The 23541-nt window shown below is 45.5% G+C and overlaps 1 protein-coding gene across 2 annotated transcripts; it reads left to right on the forward strand.

Annotated features, from left to right (window-relative positions):
• Positions 1 to 1945: 1945 nt before the first annotated feature.
• Positions 1946 to 21589, forward strand: SLC49A3 (solute carrier family 49 member 3). 2 transcript variants are annotated; one of them, XM_032441310.1, is made up of 10 exons: positions 1946 to 2054; positions 10188 to 10346; positions 11264 to 11483; positions 14556 to 14632; positions 14749 to 14886; positions 15423 to 15539; positions 16320 to 16472; positions 17524 to 17681; positions 18404 to 18516; positions 19553 to 21589. In XM_032441310.1, exons 2-10 carry the CDS (start codon positions 10251 to 10253, stop codon positions 19705 to 19707), a joined length of 1227 nt encoding a protein of 408 aa, XP_032297201.1. In that variant the 5' UTR covers positions 1946 to 2054; positions 10188 to 10250; the 3' UTR covers positions 19708 to 21589. The 2 variants fall into 2 exon arrangements, with proteins under 2 accessions (XP_032297201.1, XP_015705008.1); XM_015849522.2 differs by lacking the exon at positions 1946 to 2054 and adding an exon at positions 5403 to 5981.
• Positions 21590 to 23541: the final 1952 nt, after the last annotated feature.

Consider the following 23541-nt stretch of genomic DNA (forward strand, 5'->3'; position numbering starts at 1 on the left):
CCATTTCCATTCTGCCACCGGCTCCCAGCAGCAGAGCCTGGCTCCCTTTTCTCATTGCACTGTAGGGAGCAGTAAGGTCAGCCCTCAGCCTCCTCTTCTCCAGGGTCGAGGAGAGCAGTGCCCCCAGCATTTCTCACAGGACATCATGCCTTCAGCCCAGTCACCAGCTTTGCTACCCACCTCTGCGTGTGTTCAAGGACCTAAACACCTTTTCATATTGTTGAGCCCAGAACTCACACAATATTCAAGATGAGGCCGCATCAGTGCTAAATATAGCAGGAGAATCACCTCTTTTGACCAGCTGGCTATGCTGTGTTTGATGTACCTCAATATCCAGTTGGCCCCTTGGCTGCCCAGATACAGCACTGGCTCATGCTGAGCTGCTGTCACCAGCACTCCCAGGTGCCTTCCTGCTGAGCTGCTCTCCAGCCACTTGTCCCATCTGTGCCTGTGTCTGGCATTGCTCTGTCCCAGGTGCAGAACTCAGCATTTTCCTTTGCTGAACTTCATGCTATTGCCAGTTGCCCAATGCTCCAGTGTATCTAGATCCCTCAGCAAGGCCTTACATTATAAAGGCATCATTAAAAGACATCAGAGTAATTGGGATTTACAGCCTTCCATTCACCATGACTGAAGATGGCCAGCAGATATAAAAGTCATCAGGAAATAATGCTGGCATTTAGCACCCTAAGATCTCTGTCCCAAATGCTCTGCTTGGCCCCTTCTTTGCACAAAACTGGATCTCCTGGAGCACTCAAGCTTCTGTGAGTGGCCACTCAAGTTACTCATACAGATCACAGACCGTTCCCTTGGCAAAGAGTGGGACCTTCTAGTGCAGTACTAAGGAAACTGTTCTTTCCCAAATGCATACCAGCTCTCATTTCCAATACTGTCAGGGATATGCATAATAAGTATACTGATCCATTTCTCTACCTTCTGGTCTGGCTTAGGACCCATCTTGTTCTTTTCTGTTTAACAACAATTTCTTGTCAACAGCTATTTCACAAACTTAAGAAGAACTGAAACTACTCTTAAACAGGGCACTTATTTTTTTGAGGCTTTCAGACGCCACTTCCTGCCTGCAGTACCTAATAAAGTCTTGAATTGCACAAAATAACATTGCAAGATGACAGTAAATTAAACCTGCATGCCTGCATCTGCTGCAGGGTGTGTATGTGAACATGCTGAGTGTCCTGTTCTCTGACACAGGGGCTGAGAACCAATGTGCTGGGGATCTCAGGCCAGCAGAGTCAGAGACAAAGCAAAGAGGAAAGAAGTGTGCTACAAATCCTTCTCACTGACTGCTCTGAGATCTGCTACTGGAGCCTCAGTTGCCCTGCATATTATGTTTGGTCTCTCTATCCCTACAGTGGGATAAAGCAGAAAGAATACATCTTTGAATTTGACTACTGGAAAGGAAAAATTGTTCTAAGAACCTGTCTGCAGTCATTGACTGCATCATGCACGGTGATATCTTCTTTGGTGTTTCAAGCAGTGTTTGGGTAGGGAATTCCATCTGTCAGGGAAAGCATCCAGCTGAAAGAGTATGAAACAAAGAGTGCATCCAGTCACATGGCAAATATCACAAGGGAGAAATCGTAGTTATCACAAATAATAATAATAATAATAATTAAAAAAAAAAAAAAAAAGCCTTCAAGACCCCTGCAAAGTGCACTAAAACAGCTGAACGCATGGAAGCGAGGCACAGATCATCCAACCACTGCTAGTTTTCTCTTGCAGAAACAAGGAAAAGGGAAGAGGAAGAACAGAACTAGGAACTTCAATGCACAGTGAACACCCCCTTCTGGTTATGTGAACAATGATCTGTTGCAATGTGAATGTGTCGGCCTCCTCTGCCAGGCACGGGCGGCACATCGGTGGGGACTAGGGCACAGGGACCATCGCCAGCACTGGGGAACACGTTGTCTGCAGCCCTTCGGGAAGGGGCCCGGCTCAGAGGTGTCTCTGGAAACGTGCGTGCTCCCGAGGGGGAAACTTCTAATGGCGTTGGCAGGAAAAGCTCAGTTCCATCCACAGACTAATTTCTTGAAAAGGTAATGTGAGAAATCCTTTTAAAGACAAAGAACAAAGACAAGGCTGTATCACTAAGACTAACTCTCAAAATTGCCTTTTGCTTCAAGATGAAACACTTTGTTGGATTTTGCGCTGACTTTACTTGAAATGATTTACTTTAACTACTGTGAGAGCTAATGATTCTAAATTTGTTTCATCTACTGATGTTTGCAAAGACAAGAAATTGGTTGTTTTCCATAGGAAAAACAAAATGATAAAATACAATTTATCTCCTTGAAGCCTTCATCCTAAAAGGCACTAATAGAGCTGACAGAGCACAAACAATTTTTATGTCGTCATAACAATAATTTATTCACTTCTCTTATGTGAATGGTTCTCCTTCAGTACCTATCTGATTTGACTCTTCTGTTTTCCCAAGCCAAGCAGGCACCTAATCTGTCTGGAGGAAAGCATCTGTTTCAGCAGTCAGCAAACATACCCATGTAGTGACTCCTGCATTCCAGCTTTCTTTCCATACCTGCCAGTCATATGGAACTTGCATATATAATAGTTTCTTGCAGTCTAAAAAATCACTCTCTCTGGTTTACTACATGTGTTTGGCAAGCACCCTGGTTTTTGTTTTGCTTTGCTTGTTTTTTTGTTTGTTTTATTTTGTTTTAATATATCTGCTTATATGTGATCTACTCCTAAAGCTGGCACTGTGATGGTATTGAAATGGAGATTTCACTAGTTTCTTCAAAGGCACCTCTCCTGGCGTGCACTGTGGAAACAAGTAGAATGCCTCCAGGTATGCACAATGAGTCTTTGGAGTCTTCTCTGTCATGAATTGCACAAATACAGACTGGTGACAGAAGGATTAGCATTAAAAGGTCTCGACTGGCCAAAATCCAAAATTCCATGCTTATTTAAAATCAGGCCTGGATACAGAACTGTAATGACAAAAGCACTAGTCACTGTGTTTTTTGTGGAGCTAAATACATACGTATGTATATATGTATATATAGTCTCGCTATTTTAAATAGTAAACAAAATGTATAAAAGCTGCTGGAGCAATCCTGATCTCCTCTCCCACGCAGCATACACTTTGCTCTTAATGAGTCTGCGTGGTCTTTAATTATACTTGCAGGTACCAGTTTCATCCCTATTTCTCAGAGAGTAAGGAATGTGATTCAAGACAGAGAAGAATACATTAGCACTCTAGCACGTAAAACCTGTGGTGTCAGCAGAAATTAGATATCTGTGCAGCAAGGGGATATTACAAATACTCATTGCAAATGAGTAAGATTGCAAATTACGCATTACTATTCAAGTCAAAAATGCACCTGTAAAATATCTGCCTTAGTCCTATAGCTGAGGACATTTTATTCCCATCTCCTTCAACTCAAAGAATGGGAAGAAGCATCTTTTCACTCTACGACTTTTTAAAGCAGGGAAGAGGTCTCAAGTCTAAGACAAGGGCAAGAACAGGTCATCCCAGTACTCAGGAAAAGAAAGGAGACCACCTAGGCTAAGAATGTAATCATAGCTGAATTACTATGGAAAAACAAGACAAAACACAGGAGGTGTGAGCAGGGTTGGATGCTATAAAAGGGAAATGTAGAAATGTTGCCTGGGCATTTAGGGATGGCATCAAGAAAACCAAAGCTAGAGCATAGATTTGCACATGAAGAGTAGTAAGAAAAGTTTCTGCTGGTAAATTAGTGTTAAAATGTTGAACAGGGAGAATGCAGGGCTGTTAATGAACAGCTGGGTGATTTAGTGAAAGTGAGCACAAACAAACGAGGAAATCAGCGTCTCCTTCACACTAATCTTCAAGGTCTTTCAAGCAAAGAACAGCAGATGTCATTTACTATGAGTTTAGCAACACTTTCAATGCTGTGTCCCAGAACACTAATGTATTCAAACTAGGATGTATCCAAGACTTTGTAGTCTGAATAGAGAGTTGGATGGGTTGGACTGGGCCAGAGAGTTATGCATTAATTGGTCGTCCTGTATTGGAAGGCTGTACCATGCCATCTGTCCTAGGAAATTTCCTGTTTAGCACATTTATGAGTGACCTGGAGGATGCAAAGGAGTACTGCTTGTCAAGTTTGTAGGTGACACCAAAGTGGGGGTAACAGTCAATATATCTGTGCTACATACTTGGGCTTCTATTTCAGAGGGACATTGACCATCTGCAGAAGTAGCCAAGGAAATCTCACAAAAATGAATGCAAAGATGCAAAGCCCTGAGCAGGAAGAGCCTGTTGCAGTTTTACAGGTTAACTGGGGAGAATCTCCGCTGTAAATATATAGGATAACCTTGGTAAAGACTCCTCCTGAGATGCTTGGTAGACATAAGGCTGAAGCATGCCCTAGAAGCAGAAAAGGCCAACAGCACCTTGGGCTGTACGAACAAGAACACAGGCAGCAGGTTGAAGGAAGGGACTGTTCTGTTCTACTTAACAAGTCATGCGTAGAGTACTGTGTTCAGTTTCAGATTTCCCAACAAAAGAAACATCAATAATCTCAAGCAAGCTCAGCAGGGCCACAGAGATGGCCAGACTCTGTATCAGCTGCTTGAAGAGGAGGGGCTGAGGGAATGCGGTTTATTCAGCCTGGAGAAGACCTTGGGGTATGTAACCAGCCTTCCTGTATCCACTGGGAGAATCATTGCAATGCACTTGGTCTGCTTTCAGCTTTATGTGAAAGGAGGAAAGGGAAATGAACAAGTTGAAAAGAGAGTAGTTCAGACTACATAAAGAGAAACTTCTTCCTCTTGAGGACAGCCCAGCAGTAGAATGGGTTGCCCTAAGAGGTTGTGTTCACTCCGCCCGTGCAAGTTTTCAAGACCAGGCTGAGCCCTGAGCAACCTGGTCTGACCTCATGGCTGACTGTTTCAACAGGAGGTTGGACCAGGCACCTCCCGAGGTCTTTTCCAAGCTGAATTACCCCATAATTTGTGAGTGATCAGTACTGCAAAACTGCTTTGGATGCACAATCCTCTCCCAGTCTCTGTCATAAATCATTCCACACCCATTTTATAACCACAGTAAAGAGCTTTTAACTACTTGGTTGTTGATAAACCCTTTTCTCACATAGCAACTGTCAAAAAAGTTGGTGTTTTTTTTTTTTGTTTTGTTTTCCCTAGCAGACTGCTCAGTGCACATACTGTCCAGTATGTCCAGTGGATGTCACATACGCTCCCACATCTGAGACCAAAGAAGCTTCAGTACAAGTGTCTTAAAAATAAGAAACCGCTTAGCTGAGACATGCCTGTGACAACTGGCTCAGCCTGCCTCATCCCTGAGAACAAAAACCAGGATAGCAAAGGGGTACTGGACGTGCTGGGCTGGGGGGAAGAGAGGGTGGCACTGGGAAGACAGAGGCTGATGGAGATAGACCAGGCAGAAGCTGAGCACCAACAAGGAATAAGGAGGTGCATGACAGGTGAGGCGTACAAAAAGAGGGCCAAGCCGTGATCCCCGTGGCTACGAGACACCATTGTACCTCACACTCTGCAAGCATCCCCCCTATCCGAGTTCTTGCTCCCAGCTCAGCCCAGCAGGGAAGTTGCTGCCAGCACACACCAAAGGCGCATTGCTCGCCATACATTCGGCACTGGGCGCCGCCGCCGCTGCTTCCATCAGATCAAGGGCGAGAAGGGAACGCGCATACAACCGCACCGCCGCCCAAACGCCGCCGGTCTCTCTCCGGCGCCACGCCCGCTCCGCCGCCCGGGGAGCCGTGCCAAAGGCCCGGGAACGCCCCGGGAGGCGCGGAGCAAGGCGGGGCCGAGCCGGGCCGAGCAGAGCCCAGCAAAGCCGAGCCAAGCGTGTCCCAGCTGCGATGGAGGGGGACGAGGCGGCGGGCCTGCTGGCGGAGCACGGCCAGTGCCGGCTCAAGACGTACCGGCGGCGGTGGTTCCTGCTGGCCGTGGTGTGCCTGCTGAACTGCTCCAACGCCATGGTGAGCGGGGCTGGGCGGGACGAGCCCCCTCGGGAGCGGGGGAGGCCTTTCTGACCGGCGGGATCTGCGGCAGAACGGCGTGAGGGGGTGGAGGGCAACGCGCGTGTGAACCCGAGGAAGCACCGCGGTGAAGCCAGGCTGGGATGGAGAGCAGGTGGAAGTACTGAGGAGACTTTGGGGGCCCGCTGGGAGGCTCAGAGGGCACCGAGCCTGTGAAGGACGGCTTCAGGCTAAAGGAGTGTGCTGCTGAAACTTCCCGTGGGTACAGGAGCACGAGTTGGCTGGGCTTTCGTGCTAATCTGGGCCAGTAGGCTTATACACTCAGAAGAAGGAGCGAGTGGATCTCCTGCTGGGGTTTGTTGCAAATACAGAGTGGTAAAGAGGTGATTTTGCACTAAGGACAGCTAAGGACAGCAGAGCCATGAGGGGTCTGGAACATAAGTCTTATGGGGAGCAGATGTGGGAACTGGGATTGTTCAGTCTAGAGAAAAGGCAGCTCAGGGGAGACCCCATCTCCCTCTGCAACTGCCTGAAAGGAGGTTGTGGTGAGGTGGGGTTCAGCCTCACAGGTAACAGCAATAGGACGAAAGGGAATGGCCTCGGGTTGCGCCTGTGGAGGTTCGGGTTGGACAGGAGGAAACATTTCTCCTCAGAAATGTGGTGAGGCAATGGCATGGGCTGGGGGGGAGTCACTGTCCCTGGAGGTGTTCAGGAATCATATGGATGTGGCACTGAGGGACATGGCCAGTAGGGGTAGGCTGACAGCTGAGCCTGAAGATCCTAGAGGTCCCTTCCAACATTAAACAGAATGGCACAGGAACTTCTAAATGCCCACAGATACATAATTCTGAAAGACCTAAAGAAGGGACACTAGATCACACCTATTTGTTGAGCAGATTAAATAGTTATCAAAGTAAATATTGCAGTTTCCCCATACCAAGTTGCATGCCCAAATATTCACTCACCAATTCATTGAGGGCACTGTTGATAGTTATCAGGCAGTGTAGATTTATGTGCTTGTGGATTATTATACCATGAGCATGTGCTGTCTGGCAGCCAAGGTTTGGCACATTCAGTGATGGGAAGGAAGAGTGTGTCTTCCATGATGCAGAAGTGCTGTGGTGGAGAAATGAAAACATACGGTGAGAATCTGGTTGTATACTGAAACACCAAAAAGCTTAGGTACCCTCTTAAGACAAAATCTATGTATCCTCTAAGGAAGAGGAGGTGCAAAAATGGGTCCTGCAGAAAAGCACTGTGAAGGTCTGTTGTTTGCTTGCAGTTAGGTTAGCGCAGCACAAGAGCGTCATGTAACAGGAAAGCGCCACTGTTAGTCCAGATGCCTGGATGTCCTGGCTAGGAGTGAGAGTGACAGCATAGGGAAAGGATGCTGTACAAAGCTGCTACAGGCCCTTCTGGAAGACCTGGACTTTGCAAATGGTTAATAGTGAAACACGAGAGATACTTGAAATGGTCTTTCAGATGCACCTGCAAGTGAACCCATGTCTTGGGTCATGCTGCTGGAAGGAGGGTACTGTCTGTCTGCTCTGACTTGTGCCAGCCTCCTGATTGTCTGCAGCCTTATTTTACCACAGTAGTAACTTGGTCCAGAACTTCCCCACTTCAAAAACTGTGTACTTAATACCCTATGGTATTTACTCTGCACTTCTCTGGAATTTCCAAGTATGCTGACATAGAAAGTTGTAACCAAACGATTTCTGAGGCAGATGTTTCTCATAAATGTTGCAGGTGAAAATCACATCAAAACAGAGGGAGGGGTTGAAAGGCCATGAAATCAACTTGTTTGGTTTCTGTTTAAAAGTTCCAGATGGAAAGATTAGCTTACCAGTTCTGTGGCATGAAAACTGCCATGCAAGTTGAGTTGTGTCCATACTTCCTGCTCAGGTGCTGCGTACAGTACTTTGTGGTGGGTATTCCTGTGTTGGTGTGTCTGCAAAATGCAAATGGTGAGCACATCCAACTTCTGAGCTCTCATTTGGAGAGAACAGGTCACCTCATGGGGTGGACTGAGCTTCTGTGATGACACCCTGTGTTCTGCTCTTGCTCATGCACACACACAGCTTTCCTTTTTATTGGCCTCTGGTGTCAGTGAAAGTGACAGACAGCAGGTAGCTCTGAGAGAGGAGGATTACTGTAGCTGACACAAGGACAATGTAGGAGCAATTTGTGTACAGGAAAACATGTTCAGTCATGCCACAAGGACAGGCAGAGAAATAAATGTTTCTTTGTTCATTCTGTTTTAAAATTCTGATTGAGTGAAGCCAGGCCTGACCACGTGATGATGAAATAGAAACTACTTCTGCTCTACATCATCACGTGAAGTTCACTGTGAGAGAGGGTAGCAGGGTAGATGAGGTATAAGGAAGGCTTTTACACCAAACAGTAGTTATCTCTTCCTTGAATCTCTGTTTCTGACATGGGCTTAAGAGCCTCTGTCTTTCAATGCTCTGTGAAGTGAGCGCTGTCTTCTTGGAGGTTGATTCTCATTTCCCTAAATACTGCTGTTCTGGAAACTGCTAGCTGAAAATGTAGTGTAAGAAATCCTTGCATCACTTAAAAGAAGTCCTTCAGTAGGCATCATCTATTTCATGCAGTTTCTGCCTGAAGTCCTGGGCTGTGTGGTACTTCTGACCGCATCTGGGCTAAGCATAGGTGATTGCTCCCCAGGTGCCTCATGCCAACACTTTTGAGTAAGAGGTGACACTTTTATGCTTGTGGTTGCTTTCCATATTTGTTTTGTTAGACTGATACTGTGGTTTTGAGTGCATGGGTGTTTAATCTAAAGCTTTACTGTTTACTAATACTCAGGAAATGCTGATTGCTGAGGCTAAAACCTCCTTTCTCTTTGCTTCCTTAATGCAGAGTTCAAAGGCTGGAAAACTGCTTTGCAGAAGGAACTTCTTGCCTTCGTGCTGGGGGCAGACAAATGCACATCAGAATGAGTCTGGGAGTGCTTCCTGCCTTGTTCTGTGCTTGTCAGCTTGAGTAAGGCAGAGAAGAAAGGAGGGAGCAACAGGCAGAGCTGGCTCACACGTGGCTGGCTTGCTCCTGACTCGCTCTCCTGGAGGACTTCTACCACCACTTGGGGCACTTGGAGAGGAAGGAGAGCCACACAAGTGTGCTGCATGGCTATGGGCACGTGTTCCTCACCCATACCTGTTCCAGCAGGGCCCTTGTAGATACACATGCACATACAGCTGCTGCTTTCTAGCTCTGTCTTCTCATGGGCTGTAAGAGGCTGAAACTGATATCCAGCCTGTCAGGAGGTCTTTCCTCTGTCCTTCCTTCCTGGCTGCTGCATCAGCATGGGTGGAATCAGCTGAGGCCAGAGGCTGTTTGCTTCAAGTCTTTTGTGTCCACTTTGATGATCTGTTAGCTCAAAGAGGAGGAATCTGGTGTATGGCTTTGGAGCAGGAGTACTGTGTGTCTCAGGCAGACATGCAATGTCACTTTCACAGCACACACTGCTGTGTTCTGGTGCATGGGAAAGCATGCTGAGACTGGGGAGCTGCTGCAGGCAGTGACTGCCTGATGATTGCTGAGCTGTCTGTTGTGAAAGAGAAGGTCTCCCTTCTTGTGAGCCATCCCTGTGTTTCCTCCTTTTCAGACTGTACAGAAAAGGTGTTACAGGGGTGTTGCCACACTGTGCACAGCTATACAGTCTGCATGACAGTGAAGAACACTCCATATGGCAGCTGGTGCTAGCTGATGTTGTCATTAACATGGCAAAATGCTTGCACCTTACTTGGTTACACGTGCTTTCCACTCTGCAAATCTTTTTTAGCTTTTTACATCTGAAATCTTGATTTGTTGGTGTGTGTGGGGGTAGACATTGGCTATCGGCTTGCATTTCATGAAAACCAACATTTTTCTACTGTATCTGGCAAGGCTGTTTATGTGATGCATTAACACATTCACAGCATTCCTTGAGCTCTCGCAGTACCAGGGTTGTATTTATTTGTGCTCCTCATGCTGCTACCAGTGCAGGCAGGGAGGCAGTGGCATGCAGCCCACCAGTAATGTCCTGCAGAAGTGGGAGGGAGGACAGATCCTGGACTCCTTTGGAAAAGGTTGAAGGAAACTGAATTGTTAGCCTCTTACCAATGTAATGAGATTGCAGGGATGCTAAAAATCTATTCTGGTAATGATAGTCATGCTTACTCATTTTTGCTCTTTGTTCTGCAGCTATGGCTGACATTTGCTCCAGTGGCTGACCAGACTGCTGCCTACTTTCACATTTCCCTGGAGATGGTCAACTGGCTCTCAATATTGTACCTGCTCATCTCAATCCCCTTTGGTCTGGTGGCAACGTGGGTTCTTGACAGTGTGGGGCTCAGATGTGCTGTGAGTTATCCTGAGGGCTCTTCACCCAGAGGTGGTGGAGAACCCACTCTGTGGGTTTAGCTGCACAAAGCACCAGCATATACATTGTGAATCTTTTGCCAAGTGCAGCAGAGGATGGCTGTGTTGAAAGCTCAGTTCTAGTTCAGCAATAGCTGTCACCACCTTGGAAGGAGGGAACAGTAGGAAAAGTCATCGTGAATGTTGTACTTCTTTCCTTTTTCTGCTTGGGATTTTTTTGTTTTAACTAGCTGACAGGGACAGGCAGCATGATTCAACTATGTAAAGAACTTAGTGAGATCAGGAGTTTACAAGGGAGTTGTGTTAACACAGCTATTGTGCTTGTAGGGCCAGTTTAAGGAATGCAGGGCCAGGTGCAAGCAAGCTAGTGGGGAAAAAAAAAACAACTTCTGCCAGCTCAGTGTGCTGTGTGCAAAGCCAGCTTGGGATCTCAGCACAGTCTTCCCAAAAGCTGTGAGGTTTGAGATCAGGCACTGAAACAAGCAGTAAGGGAACAGAACACAATAAGGACTTCTGTGCCGAAAAACTCATTTCCACGGTCTTTGGGTCATTGCAGCAAGATATGTGGGTGATGGCAAAAACCTGAAAACAGAGTGAAAATAGTGAACTTTGGATTTCTACTAAATTCCACAACAGTGTCTGTTGTCTTGCCTAAGCTGCATGAAAGCTTAGGCAGAGCTGTTCCTTAAGGAGTCTGGTAAATAGGTTATCTTTGGATCAGGAACATCCTGCAGTGATCCAGAGGGGTGGGGACAGTCTGCAGGCAGCTTTCTGTGCAGCAGTTATTAACAGCCCAGTATCTCCCAGAATTCATCTGCTACTTTGTTTATGCTATGCTGTTGCATTAAGTTTTGTCCTTCAGGCTACAACGCACAACCCATGGCTGTTTCTGCTTGCAGGTGATTCTGAGTGCGTGGCTGAATATGATGGGTAGCATCATCCGGATGTTCAGCGTCCTGAAGTTCATGAGCTTGGGCTCCCAGAATTACTGGTACCTGTTTGTTGGGCAGTGCCTCTGTGCATTGGCTCAGCCTCTTGTCATCTTTTCACCAACTAAGTTGGCAGCTTTATGGTTTCCGGATCACCAGAGAGCAACAGCGAATATGATCTCATCCATGTGTAAGTGATAACTACACAATAACTTTGTTACCTTCCAGAACCTGCTGGCATCTGTACTGCTTTCAGGGACAGCCAGCTGAGGGAAGCCTTCTCTACTACAGCTGTTAGGCCTTGCAAACACGGCTCTGACCAAAGGCGTCATACCTTCAAGGCACCTCACAGGACAGGCAGGCATTCTCATGCCACCAAGCAGGAAATGGGCCTCAGACATGTCCAAGTGCAGAGTTTAAAAGCATCCTTTCCCTCTGCCATAACAAGATGACCATCTTTGCTGAGGACAGCCCTTAGCATTACTAAATTTCAAGTCTCTGCAGTGGCTTTACCTGTGCAACTTGTTGAGCGCATGCTTGTGGTCACAGTAATCAAATTCTGTAATTAGATAGAGGTGAGGCTGCAGGAGCAATTTTGTTCACCTGTTCTTCCAGTAGCAAGGCCGAGCATTTGTTCCCATTATATGTACATGCGTACACATGTAAAATATACTTGGCTGGCCATGCAAACACACTAAATATGCTAAGTGCAGCAGCACTACGCACACAGAAATTACTTCTCACTTGTAAAGTCCCTAAGCAAAAGTTTCTGAAAGCTGGGAAACTGGAAGTACCAGATCTGCTTTCTCCGACCTCATCCATTTCCTGGTTCCTTTATCTGTTGCTAGAGTTAGGATACTGCACTTAAAAGACCTGTTTCCTCCTTCTGTGTGACATTTTCCCTGGCTTCTCCCCTCCTTGAGACGTGCCCAAAAACTGGGCTGACGTGCTTGTTCCAGCTTCATTACCTGGAGGTATGAGGAAGATCCCACACTGCCACAGAGTTGTGTCAGAAGGGATAAGCCAGGGGTAAAGGCCAGTTTAGAAGGACACCTACACAGCTTTCCCAGTACTGTTGGTAAACCTAGACCATGAATATTTATTTAGAAATATGGGTATTTGTAATGTCAGAACAAGGCAGTTATTTTGCCTCACCCTCCCTAGAGTAGGGGAAACAGTGTTGAACATCTTCTTTCCCAGGACTGAGATAGATCTTTACCTTCCCTTCTGGAGGAGGAGCTCTGCTGTGTGTTGTGATACCAGTACTACCAGAGTTCGGAAGGTGCTGGTGGACACCACTGGGCACTGCAGTCCTTTGCTTTGGGGATGGAGGATCACAGCATCTAGAAATTTGATTATTTCAAGTGAGGGAGCATCCAGAGCAGCTAAATAGTATACCATTGATGTAGTGATCTCAGACCTTACAGGAATGAGTGGACTTATCTGTGGGAATTAATAAAACTGAAGAGCTAGGCATAGTAGATACTTAAGATTTGAATCTGTTCAGTCTGTGTCTTGCTGAGATATCAGTGTGAGGACTAAATGGGCTGTGATAATTATCTGTTGCGACGCCTGCATATTGCTGTCTAGCAGGCTTCCATTAGTGGTGTCTGGTTATACCCATTATTGCCTGCTGTATAAAATTGGGATTTCATTTTTAAAAACAGTTTAAATATTGCCGAGAAGGAGCATCTGCCACAGCCTGTTCATTTACTTCAGTGGTTAATTACCTCACTGGCAAATGCTTACATGTTACTACTTTACTGGTAGTACCTGTAAGCAGGATTTGCTGTTTCTGTGTGCAGGTAGAAACAGATCCTCCACACAGGATCCAGCTGAGTAACTGAGATCACTATTACACATTGGTGCTCTTCAGTATTTACCATACTCAGTCCTCTTATTAATCCCACACACTTACTCATGTAGAAGCAGTGCAGGGCTCAGAATGGATCCCTGTGAACACCATGAGAAATTCTCCTGTTCGTGTTTTACCCACATACAAAAGTTTTAATCCATCTCCTTGGGAAATGTTTTTTTAACTATTTCCATTTAAAGTTATATTTTACCTGGATGACAACAACAAATACTTTCCAAATACAGAGCAGAAATGCTGCGATTGTTGTGTCCTACAGCAATATTAATGATGCTTTGGCAGAACTGCCTTTGTTCTATACAAAATATTGGTGTAATTCAGTGGTTGAGCTCTGGGATGTCCCACACATGATTAATACTCTCCTACTGAGGACTTGTGGAAGGTGTGTGCTGGGTACATGCTGTGCGCTTACTGGACAGTCTTCACAAAATGTAATATGAGGCTGTTCTGACTGGTTCCCTAGCAGTACGGATTCTCATTATTTTAAAGGGGACATTTAGCTGATTTTTTTGTTTGTTTGTTTGTTTTTGCACGCTAAATGTTCATACATCTACAGTGCTACTAGATCCTGGCATGTTTGTTGCTTCTGAGAATGAAACTGACAAACACATCCAGTGCACATGGCAGAAGGTGGCCAGGCGGTTCTTGGTACCTGCCACTTTTTGATGTGCACAGGGTTCTTGAGGGAGAAGGGTGAGGTAAACCAGCTGTGGCTCAGCTCCTACTCGTGAACTGCAAGAGCAGTTGGATGCTGGTTTTCTACTTACTGTGAAAAACTGATGTTTTAAGGCTGGCTGGCTGTTAAAATGGCTGATTATACTGCAGGAATGTGTAGATGAATAAGGAAACTCTGGTGCCAGTGAAGCACTGGCACTGAACTTGAAAGAAGACTGAGGAAGTGATGCACAAAGGCATCACGTTGCATTCAAAAGTGTCCCAACTAATGCTAGGGTACGTTCCTTCCTAGATCCAGGCTCAGGTGGGATTCTGAGGTTGTTTACATTTCTCCTGTATTTGTTGCTGCTGCTATATGACATCAGGACAGATTACGTGTAGTGGTTTGTCTTCATGAAGTCACTTCTTATTAGCATTTACTGGAACAGCCTTGTGAGGGTGCAGACACCATAATTTGTATATGAAAATCAATTTCCAGCTTTAAGTCTTTTAGGAAAATGGATATAAGTGGATTGCCTGATGATGAGGGAACAAATGTGACAACAGCGAGACCACACAGTTAACTTCTCTCACATGTTCATCTCCCGGTTTCTCCATTGGTCTGTCTGTACTTGTTGCTTTTCTGGTCACTGCTACTCTGGTGCTCAGTGGTAGTAGAGATTAATAAATTAATATGACTGCTTTCATGAAAAACATATTTTTATTTTATTCCAGCCAATCCCTTGGGTATTCTTATAGCAAACGTTCTGTCACCTGCACTAGTTCCTGAAGGAAGGCACATCCCACTGATGGTAAATGAAAACTGGTTTTATCAGCCACTGGGGCTGGTTGGGGTCCAGCTGGCTTATGTGTTTGGAATGGTGGAGCTGGAAAGATACTTAACGTTGCTTTGCTTTGTGTTGTGTAGCTAGGTGTTTACGCTATCCCTGCCGTAACAGCCTGTCTTCTGGCCACCGTGGGGATTCGTGAGAAGGTTCCTCCAACACCTCCTTCAGCCAGTGCTACTAACTCCACTTCTCAGCCTTTCTTCACGGGACTCAAAATGGTAAGTGCTGTAGCACAGAGAGGAACCCAACAGAGAGATGATGAAATGAGGGATGCAGCTTTGCCAAGCAGGGATGTGTTGAAAAATCTGCTGAGAAAGCAGGCTCTGGATTTCGGTCCACCAAGTCTGTCATGGAAGGTTCTCTTCAACAGGGAGTGAATTCTGCTCACAGCAAAGCTGTGAGGGATGCTGTCTGACCATTCAGCTATGGGCTGTTTGCTCTTTAGCTAGTACAAACAAGAACACCGGTCTCCTCCAAGAGCACTGCACAGTCTAAGCTTTCTGAGGGGGTAGCAGATGTGGTAACAGATGGAGAAGAATCTGGGCACTGAAGAGATTCCTCCTTTTACGTGGCTTCTGTTTTTCACTTGGCTGCTGGCCGAACTCACAAGGAGTTCCATACTCCTGTGACGCTCACAGGTTTGCCCTCAGCATTTCTAACTAAGAGGTCAGAGCATCTGACCCTTAAGTCTGTTGTCACAGCCTGGCCTTTTTTCCTTCTCCATTTGTTTAAGCACGTTACCTTCTTTTTCTAGCTCCTGAGAAACAAGCCATACATCATCCTGACAGTGTGCTTTGGAGGAGGAATTGGGATGTTCACCTGCTTTTCAGCTCTGCTAGAACAAATCCTCTGTGAAAAAGGTTACTCAAATGTGAGTTTTCTCCCTTCCTCCCCACTGACCACGTCTTCTGTGATCCTAGCAATTTCCTTGTTAAGCAAATCAGAACAAAATGAAGACAACTGAATATGCTGCACTGTCTCATATCTTATTTGCATGTACTCTTTAATGTATGTTAAGCAGTATATTAATGCCCAGCACAGTCAGTCTTTCAGTGTAATGGATGATCTATGTTTTTATTACTGCCTCTGTCCAGGCTCCTCTTTGCAATTTAAAAACCTTTTTTCCCCAAACACTATTTAGGGGAAGTTGCTCTAGAACACAGATGTTCTCCATTATTCTCAGGGTGCTGGCCAGGTGCAGCTTTCACAGCTGTGCACAGGGTTTGCACAGCTGGTTCCTCCTGCTGTCTCCCTGCAATAGCAAGGGGCTGCACCAGTTCCTGTGTTTCCCCTTTGGCATACAGTACTTCAGTCCTGCTGCTTGTATCCCCGTGGAGTCCTCTTAAAACACTCTTAACTCCAGCTATTAGATGTCTACATGTTGACCTGCCTTGCTGCACATTCAGCCTTTCTTGCCAGGCATGCCAAAATTTGTCATCCGTTGAGACCTCAAGACCACCCTCACCCTGCTGTCCACACACGTGTAGCAGCACTGATTCTGGGCCCAGTTATTTACTGCCCACAACCCTGCAGTGAAAACTTGCTCTGCCTAAGAGAGTGACCCACTAGCAGTAAGCAGGTGGATCAATGACATTAAACCTCATTCTAACAAACTGTATTTTCTCTGCTACTTAATTTTTATGCCCCACAGGTATTTGCTGGCCTGGACGGTGCTCTGTTCACTGTGTGCGGCTTGTTGGGTGCCTTCCTGCTAGGGCTGTATGTCGACCGGACAAGGAATTTCATAGAGTCCACTAAAATCTGTTTCTGTCTGAGTGCCCTTGCCAGCATCGTATTTGCAGTGGTGAGTTTTCCCTTGCATTGCACCACACCTGTGGGCTTATTTCTGTTGCCATCTAGTAAATCATCAGCTTAAAACAAGGTCATTTGATGTCATAGTATTTATTAAGCTTTTATTCAGATAGGATTTTTAACAGAAAAACCCTTCCTTGGAGACTTCACTGAGTACCTTTGGAGCCTCAGACAGAGCTTCAGGACATAAATGAATTGGTGCAATTTACTTACTTACATTGGATCACTTCACCTTTATCCCATACAGATAAACTACTAGTTCAAAGCAGTAAAATAAAACCCACCCATCCAAGTCTGCTTGGTGCCCTGATGTTTTGAACTCTGATTCCAGACACAGTTTGGACTTCACAAGCTCTATCCAGGCCTCTGGAACTGCTGTGAGACACCTGCTGTTTCTCTGAGAATTTAAAGCATGAATAAGGAACGGGGTTACCAGCACTTTGGCTGCAGGGCTTTTAACTTTTCTAGTGGTGAGACAAAGGCTTTTTTTTTTTCCACCAGACCTAGGAAGGAGGCTACTTTGGCACTAAGTATCTTATCACCACTAAGCTTATCACCAAAGTTTGTGGATAATTCAGGTTTTTTCTTCATGGCTTTTTTGTTTGTTTGTTTTTGTTTTAAACATTCCAGTGTTACAAACACAAACCTAACATGATAAAGAATAGTTTTAAGCATAAACTGAGCTGTAGTACCCCAGTGAATTCTCACATGTAATTCACTGCAAATGCCAGTCCTGAAATGCTTGTCAGGATGACAGTGTGTGGTTCACTTGGTGGTGAAGATAAAGCAAGTGCACTTGGGGTTTGTGTTCAGAAAATCAAGTCCATATTCTTCACATAATTCTGCTGATCCTCTCTGTTACTTGTCTTTAAAAGCTAAATGTTCACTGAGCAGCAGTTTGTTGACTGTAGAGGGCTGAAGAGTAAAGAAATGCAGTGCTGGTGGATAGCAAATGCTTGGGACTTCATGCAGGTTATGAGCTCAAAGACTTTCTGTGCAGTAAAGCTGACAGTGAGCTTTTCGTGCTGTTTTCCTGTCTGCAGGCTTCTCGGTTCAGAAATCAGGCCATCGCTCTGGCCATCACCAGCTCAATCTTCGGTTTCTTTGGTTTTGCCATGTACCCTATTGCCATGGAGCTGGCAGTGGAGTGTTCCTATCCTGTGGGAGAAGGCACATCTACAGGACTAATTTTTGTTGCAAGGTAAGCAGGCAGGTTAAATCCAGCTGACAGTTGAACATGGGTTCCTGTGCACACACCGGTTTGTGAGTGCAGAATGAGCATCACTATCAGCCATGCTATTGCCTTTGTGCAAGGGATGAGGTGGCTGGCTGAGCTGTGGAGCTGATGAGCTTCCACTAAAGGCTTTGGCACTGTTTTGCTGCAGGAATGACTGAGCCCTAAGCAGTGTTATTCATGGCTCAGTACCACTTTTGTGTGACAGGTGGAGCTGCAGCAGCAAGAAAAACCAGTCAAAGAGGGGCAGCAAACACTTGATTTGAAAGTTCTTGTCTCCCACTGGTTGTGAACTTCATTGCTGCTACCAGCCAGCTGTGATGAGGAGGAAGCCGAAATCTTTTTCCTGTCCTCACCCCTGCAGTGAGAGGTATTTCCAAGTCTCTGGCCAGTGACTAAGCTTCAGCACCTTGACAGCTGTAGTTCAATACCTTCTCACCTTTGCAGTGATTGCACCGTGATTCTGCTGTGTTAGCCCTGTGTCTGGGGTGTTCTGAAAGGCTGATGTGGCCACCCTGTGAACCAGAGTCTGTTAGCCAAGGGCCTAGGTCAGGAACAGCTGATTTCAGCTTTCTCTGCAAAAGGGCCCTGTTCCAGAAAGGGGCATTGCTCCCTTGCACTGAGGAAGCTGGACTTGTCTTTGTTGGTGGTGAAAGAGGTAGTCACTGCATGCTGGCTTCTCTCCACAGCCAAATTGAAGGTGTGATTTTTATGATTCTGCTGCAAGCCCTCACCGTGCGTGTTTCTAAGGACCCATCTTCCACCTGTGCTCTTGATCAGGACGGAGCCCTGGACTGGACAAGTAAGTACATCTTTAAGAAACAATGCTGGATGCTCAGCTGCACACTACATGTCCCCCACTCCCACCCATGTCTCGCTGCTGAGGACCCTGCAAGACCAGTTTCTACTGCACCTATATCTGAGTTTAACCACATAGCTATGCTTAGCAAAAAGCCTATCCATGTAGCACACAAAGCCTGTGCTGCTTTGCAGTGTGGCAGGTCAAGACTACAGACACATTGACTGAAGGTTAATTCCTTTGTTTCTGCATGCACAGATGTTACAGGTTTTGTAATGTGCCTGTGCAGCTTTGCTCTGACTTATTCCACACTGCTGTTCCTAGTCAGCAGAAGACAAACTGAGATGCAGTAGAGCACAAATATGCTTGCACTGTAGGCTAAATTCTAGTTTTGATCTCTCATTTATGTAATACTAACATCAGTTCCTAGTGTCACACCATAACACGGAGACTAGCAAGCATTTTTTTTTTTAAAATAAAATCTTCAGCTGAGCAGAAATTCCCAGAATCGGCTCTATTTGCTAACAGGGAACAAGATTTCGCTGTCCCCAAAAAGCAATGTGGCTTCATCAGGGCTGTAAATCTCAGAGAAGCCTTGAGTTCCCAATCCTGGTGTTGTTCAAGGCCAGGTTGGATGGAGCCCTGGGCAGCCTGATCTAGTGGGTGGCAACCCTGCCCATAACAGAGAGTTGGAATTGGTTGTTGCAGTTTTCTTCACCAGCCCCCAACACACAGTTGTACACACACATGCACGCACAAATACTTGCAAACGTATTCCCACAAACACACTGCATGCACTGATGTAAGTCCTCCAACCTGAGAGTCCTGGCAGATTTCACTCAAGTAATCTTTCAGAGTCCTTGTTATGTGAGCTGAGATTTGGCTTTCACCCAACCAGTGTTGCCCAGTCTTGAGCTGTATGTTGTCCTCAGGCTAGCCTTAGGGAGATTGTCACCTGGCCCATGCAGTTGCTCTAAACTTTTGCAACAGTGGAGAATGAGGATTCAGTTCACTGTCTAAAAGTGTGTCTTGTTTACAGCTTCAGTCCTGTTGATGGCAGGCCTCTGCACTGCCATGGCTTGTTTCTACGTCATCTTCTTTCACACTGACTACAAGCGGCTCCATGCTGAGACAAGCAGCAGTGACATGGTCAAGGCAGAAGATACAGGATCAGATGATGTTCCTGAAGCCTAATCCAGCTGAAAAGGGCATACCAAAGGACCAGTTAGGGAAGGACTCAGGCCTGTGAGCAGGATTCAGGACTACATGTGCTCAGCTGGCAGGCAGGGATATGGGTCCTGCTGCAAAAGAAGCACTTTGGATTTCAGAAGAGCTGGGGCTACAGCAGTCACTGGGGCACATTTGCTGTGCTTCCCCCAGCCTGGTATTTATTTGTGAATGTAGTAATGGGCTGTAGTACACGTTGTGCTGCCAGAGAGACCAAGGAGGAACAGGACAACTACACAGGTAACCGGGATTTCTAGCTGACTTGTTCAAGCTGAAGAAATGTTGCAGAGGACAGGAGCATCATATTTCACCATTTTTGCATGTGTACTGGGATCAGAAGAGAAGCTTTCAGAGGAGTGGAAGCACTTCCTATCACAAACATGCCAGAAAAACTGCCTTCAGGAACTGTGGAGCTAATTGTGCCTCTTAGGGGCACAATAGTGTGGCAGGAGCTACCTCATTCTGTTGCAGTGAGGAGATATAAATGTATGATCTGCAGTATAAATCTGTTGCAAGTAATACACTTAGTCCTCTCTTAGAAAAAGGAAAACCTTGCCTGTCATGCTGACTGTTAAGAGAAAAAATGAATAAGCCACAGACATGAAGTATGGCAGTTTTCCTTGCCCTGTCTGGTCACTTGCCAGATGCTGAGACATTTTAGATAAGTTTGTTTTAAATGGGCTCCTGTTGTTTCACAATCTGTCATGCAATTCCATTGGTTCAAGCTTTGCACAAGAAGACTAGCTTGCTAGTGTGATTAGAGCTGTGTATCCCACCAAGCCAAGGCATGCTTTCCCATGGGAGATAATGCAGAAATCAGGTCACTTTTTGGTGAATGGTGCTGCAATGCTTGGTGGTGCAGAACTGGCAAGATGACCATGTAGAGAATGGATGGCACCTGCACAAGTTCTTGCAGATGGCAGGGTTTGGGTTTTTTTTGAGGAAGATCAAGTAAGAAACAACATCAAAAACCTTCATTTTCTCTCTGCAACTGACAACTGTTCTTCAGTGTTTGAACAGATTGTTAGCAACACAAAAGATCACTTTGGAGTTCAGTTACACTAACAATTGCATTGGGTACAATGGTCTTTTCACTGTACAACAACACTTGCACAGCAGTCCAGTGTCCTGCTTTGGTGTTCAGGTCTTAATGTGCAACTTGAGAACTTTCTACCTTAGGATGTTTTGGTGCTAAAAAAATTAGATGGTGGAACTTGGGGATGCTTCATACCATGCAGCTTGCAGGGGGATCTCAGAATTGTCAACCTCTGAAAACAGTGACTGTTTTTCTCCACTCCGGTTAGGGGATGATCACAAGGCAAAGGATGCACTTTCTCTAAGAAACAATGTAAAATAGAGCTCTCTTGATGACTGAATTCTCTTATCGATTAGCATGTGGTTAGCTGTAGATGTCCTGTTCATTGCCGGGAATGGATGACCTTTAAGGGTTCCTTCCAGCTCAAGTGATTCTGTGATACAGAATTCTTTCCCTTTATAAAACAAATTCCTGCATCTTTGTAGGGAATCAGCTAATTCTCATAGCTCCAGTATTGCTGTCCCTTGCAAGCACTGATATCTGTCAAGTGAGCAGGAACTATGTCTTAACTGAAGTGAAGCAAGAGTAACATGGCTATGTCAGAGGAATGAAATTAGTCATCTTTGACAATAACTGGTGGGTAATTTTTGCAGCCTTGGAACTAATAAATGGAATTAACACCAGATCTACCCATCACTTCTGAGTCCTGCTGTACTGGGAAGCAAAAAGCACTTGGTACTTTATAAATTTATATATTAACAAATGCTTATGTTTTTTAATAAAGGGTCATTTAATAAAAGATTAAGAAAAAAAATCATCTTTTCTCACTGTATTTTACAGATGCAAGGGCTCATCGCATCTGCTACACAGCAGAAAAGGTTTCTGTGCCTTGCATTTGTGCGTTAAGTTGTGTTTGAAATCATGATGTCGAGTGGTATCTCATATCTCTAAAAAGGCAGTTTGAAATCAGCTGAAGGCGATACTCTAGTTACCTTTATCATAGAATCACATGCTCAAGGACAGGTTAAGAGAGAGAAGTAACTACTAGCAAGCATCTTCAATATCTGTAGTCCTAGCCAGAATTTACCTTACAGGAGTTAAGTACTCTTTATCCAATTATATAAGGGAGATTTGAAAGGCAACATTTTTTTCTCCATAAGACATACAGGTGTGTAAAGCTCATTCTCCATTTGTGATGTACTGTGAAGTGGGCTGCTCCTTCACAAGGGTTGTTATATACTCACAAGGTACTGTGAAGGCATTATGGTGTGGCTAACAGTGGAGCTAGGTAATGTGTGCACAGCTTGCACTATCATTTTTTTTTGTACTGGTTATGCTAACTTAATGTTTAGTCTTTAGAACGAGAGAGTCAACTTTCTGCCCATGTCTAACCATGGCTAAGGTTAGCTTACTGCTCTACATCCTTCTTAAGGGTGTGTAACTCAGCTACTGCTCACAGGCCCTGGAAAGCCTATGAGGAGTGGGAAGCTGAAATCTTCTCTTGCAAGAAATATTTTTCTTGCACAGGAGCCAGACTTGAAGACCCTGCAGGAGCTCATTCCAAAGACTTTCTGCAAGGCATTGTCACCACCTGCCTCAAGAGCAACTGTTCTAGGTAGGAGATGGTTGTACACTTTCTTCAGCTGCTCAGAACAGCCAGCTCTGTGCCCTCTTGATGCAATCTCCCCTCGGGACTGCATGGGCTTGACAAATGAAGGTCAAGCTTTCAGGATCCTAGGGGTGAATGATGCTACACCCTAAAGACCAAGCAGTTCTCACTTGCACTGTCCTGTAGAGACCAGATTTAGCTGTGGGTGTGGGGAAGGCAGGAGGAGTTGTACAAGAAAAAAAAACAAAAACAAAAAACAAAACAAAAAAAAACACTCTATAGGATGTTCCTTTGAGTACATCTACATAAGGGCCCTGTGGAGAGGTCAGGTGAGCTGCCAGTCACCAGTACTGCCATGCAGCACTTCTCATGGGGCATATCAGCAAAGCGCCCACTGCCTCCACAGCTATTTGCCCACTAGCACAGGAAGCTAGCACCTACAGGACTGGGTCACCTATGATATAGACTAGGGTATAGTTAATGCACCTCTTGGTCTGTAGCACTGAAGAACTAGATATATCCTCTTTCCCCAGAGTGCTGCTCTCTGGAGAGAATAGGAATGCCAGGAGCCCTCTGGCATTCGTGATGTAGTCACTGCCTTGCAGCTGTGGTAAATCCCTACCGGGAAAACCCAAATAACAGAAAGAAAAACTCTCATGCTGCTGTCCTCAGTGCTTCCTGCTTGCTGTGTGTGAGCAGTCAAGGACAAGATCATAATTCAGCTACAGTTGCTCCAACTGAAGCCATTTTTTTTTTTTTTACCTTGGCACAGATTTTCCTTTAAGGGCACCAGTGAAGTGCTACAGGGAAACTCAAGAAGAGGAAGGAAATGATTTATCCTCTGAGGCCTCACAAAAAGAACCAGTCTGGAGGCCCTTCTGTATTTGACAGATATTGAAGTCACAGAACAGAGAACAAAAAAGGTTAGAAAAATCCCTCTCCAGGGAAATGCGGCCTGCTCTGAAGAGCCTGCTGGAAAGACACAGTGGGACAAGGAGAGGAGTCACTCAGATTTGCCTGCTTTGTGGCTGGACTTGGACTTGAATGGACAAAACTAGACTATGAGGGAGGGAGGAAAAAGAATTAGGAAGGGAATTAAGCAACTCTCAGGGGCCCTGAAGCTACACCCGCCTCCCTCACGCATGCGCAGTGCTGC

The sequence above is a fragment of the Coturnix japonica genome, chromosome Z (assembly GCF_001577835.2).
Source record: "Coturnix japonica isolate 7356 chromosome Z, Coturnix japonica 2.1, whole genome shotgun sequence".
Lineage (NCBI taxonomy): Eukaryota > Metazoa > Chordata > Aves > Galliformes > Phasianidae > Coturnix > Coturnix japonica.

Coding starts and splice junctions, on each gene's coding strand:
- SLC49A3 (XM_015849522.2), top strand. CDS start 5,862: ATGGAGGGGGACGAGGCGGCGGGCCTGCTGGCGGAGCACGGCCAGTGC. Junction 5,982..10,187: donor TGAACTGCTCCAACGCCATG/GTGAGCGGGGCT, acceptor TTTGTTCTGCAG/CTATGGCTGACATTTGCTCC. Junction 16,473..17,523: donor CCAGCATCGTATTTGCAGTG/GTGAGTTTTCCC, acceptor TCCTGTCTGCAG/GCTTCTCGGTTCAGAAATCA.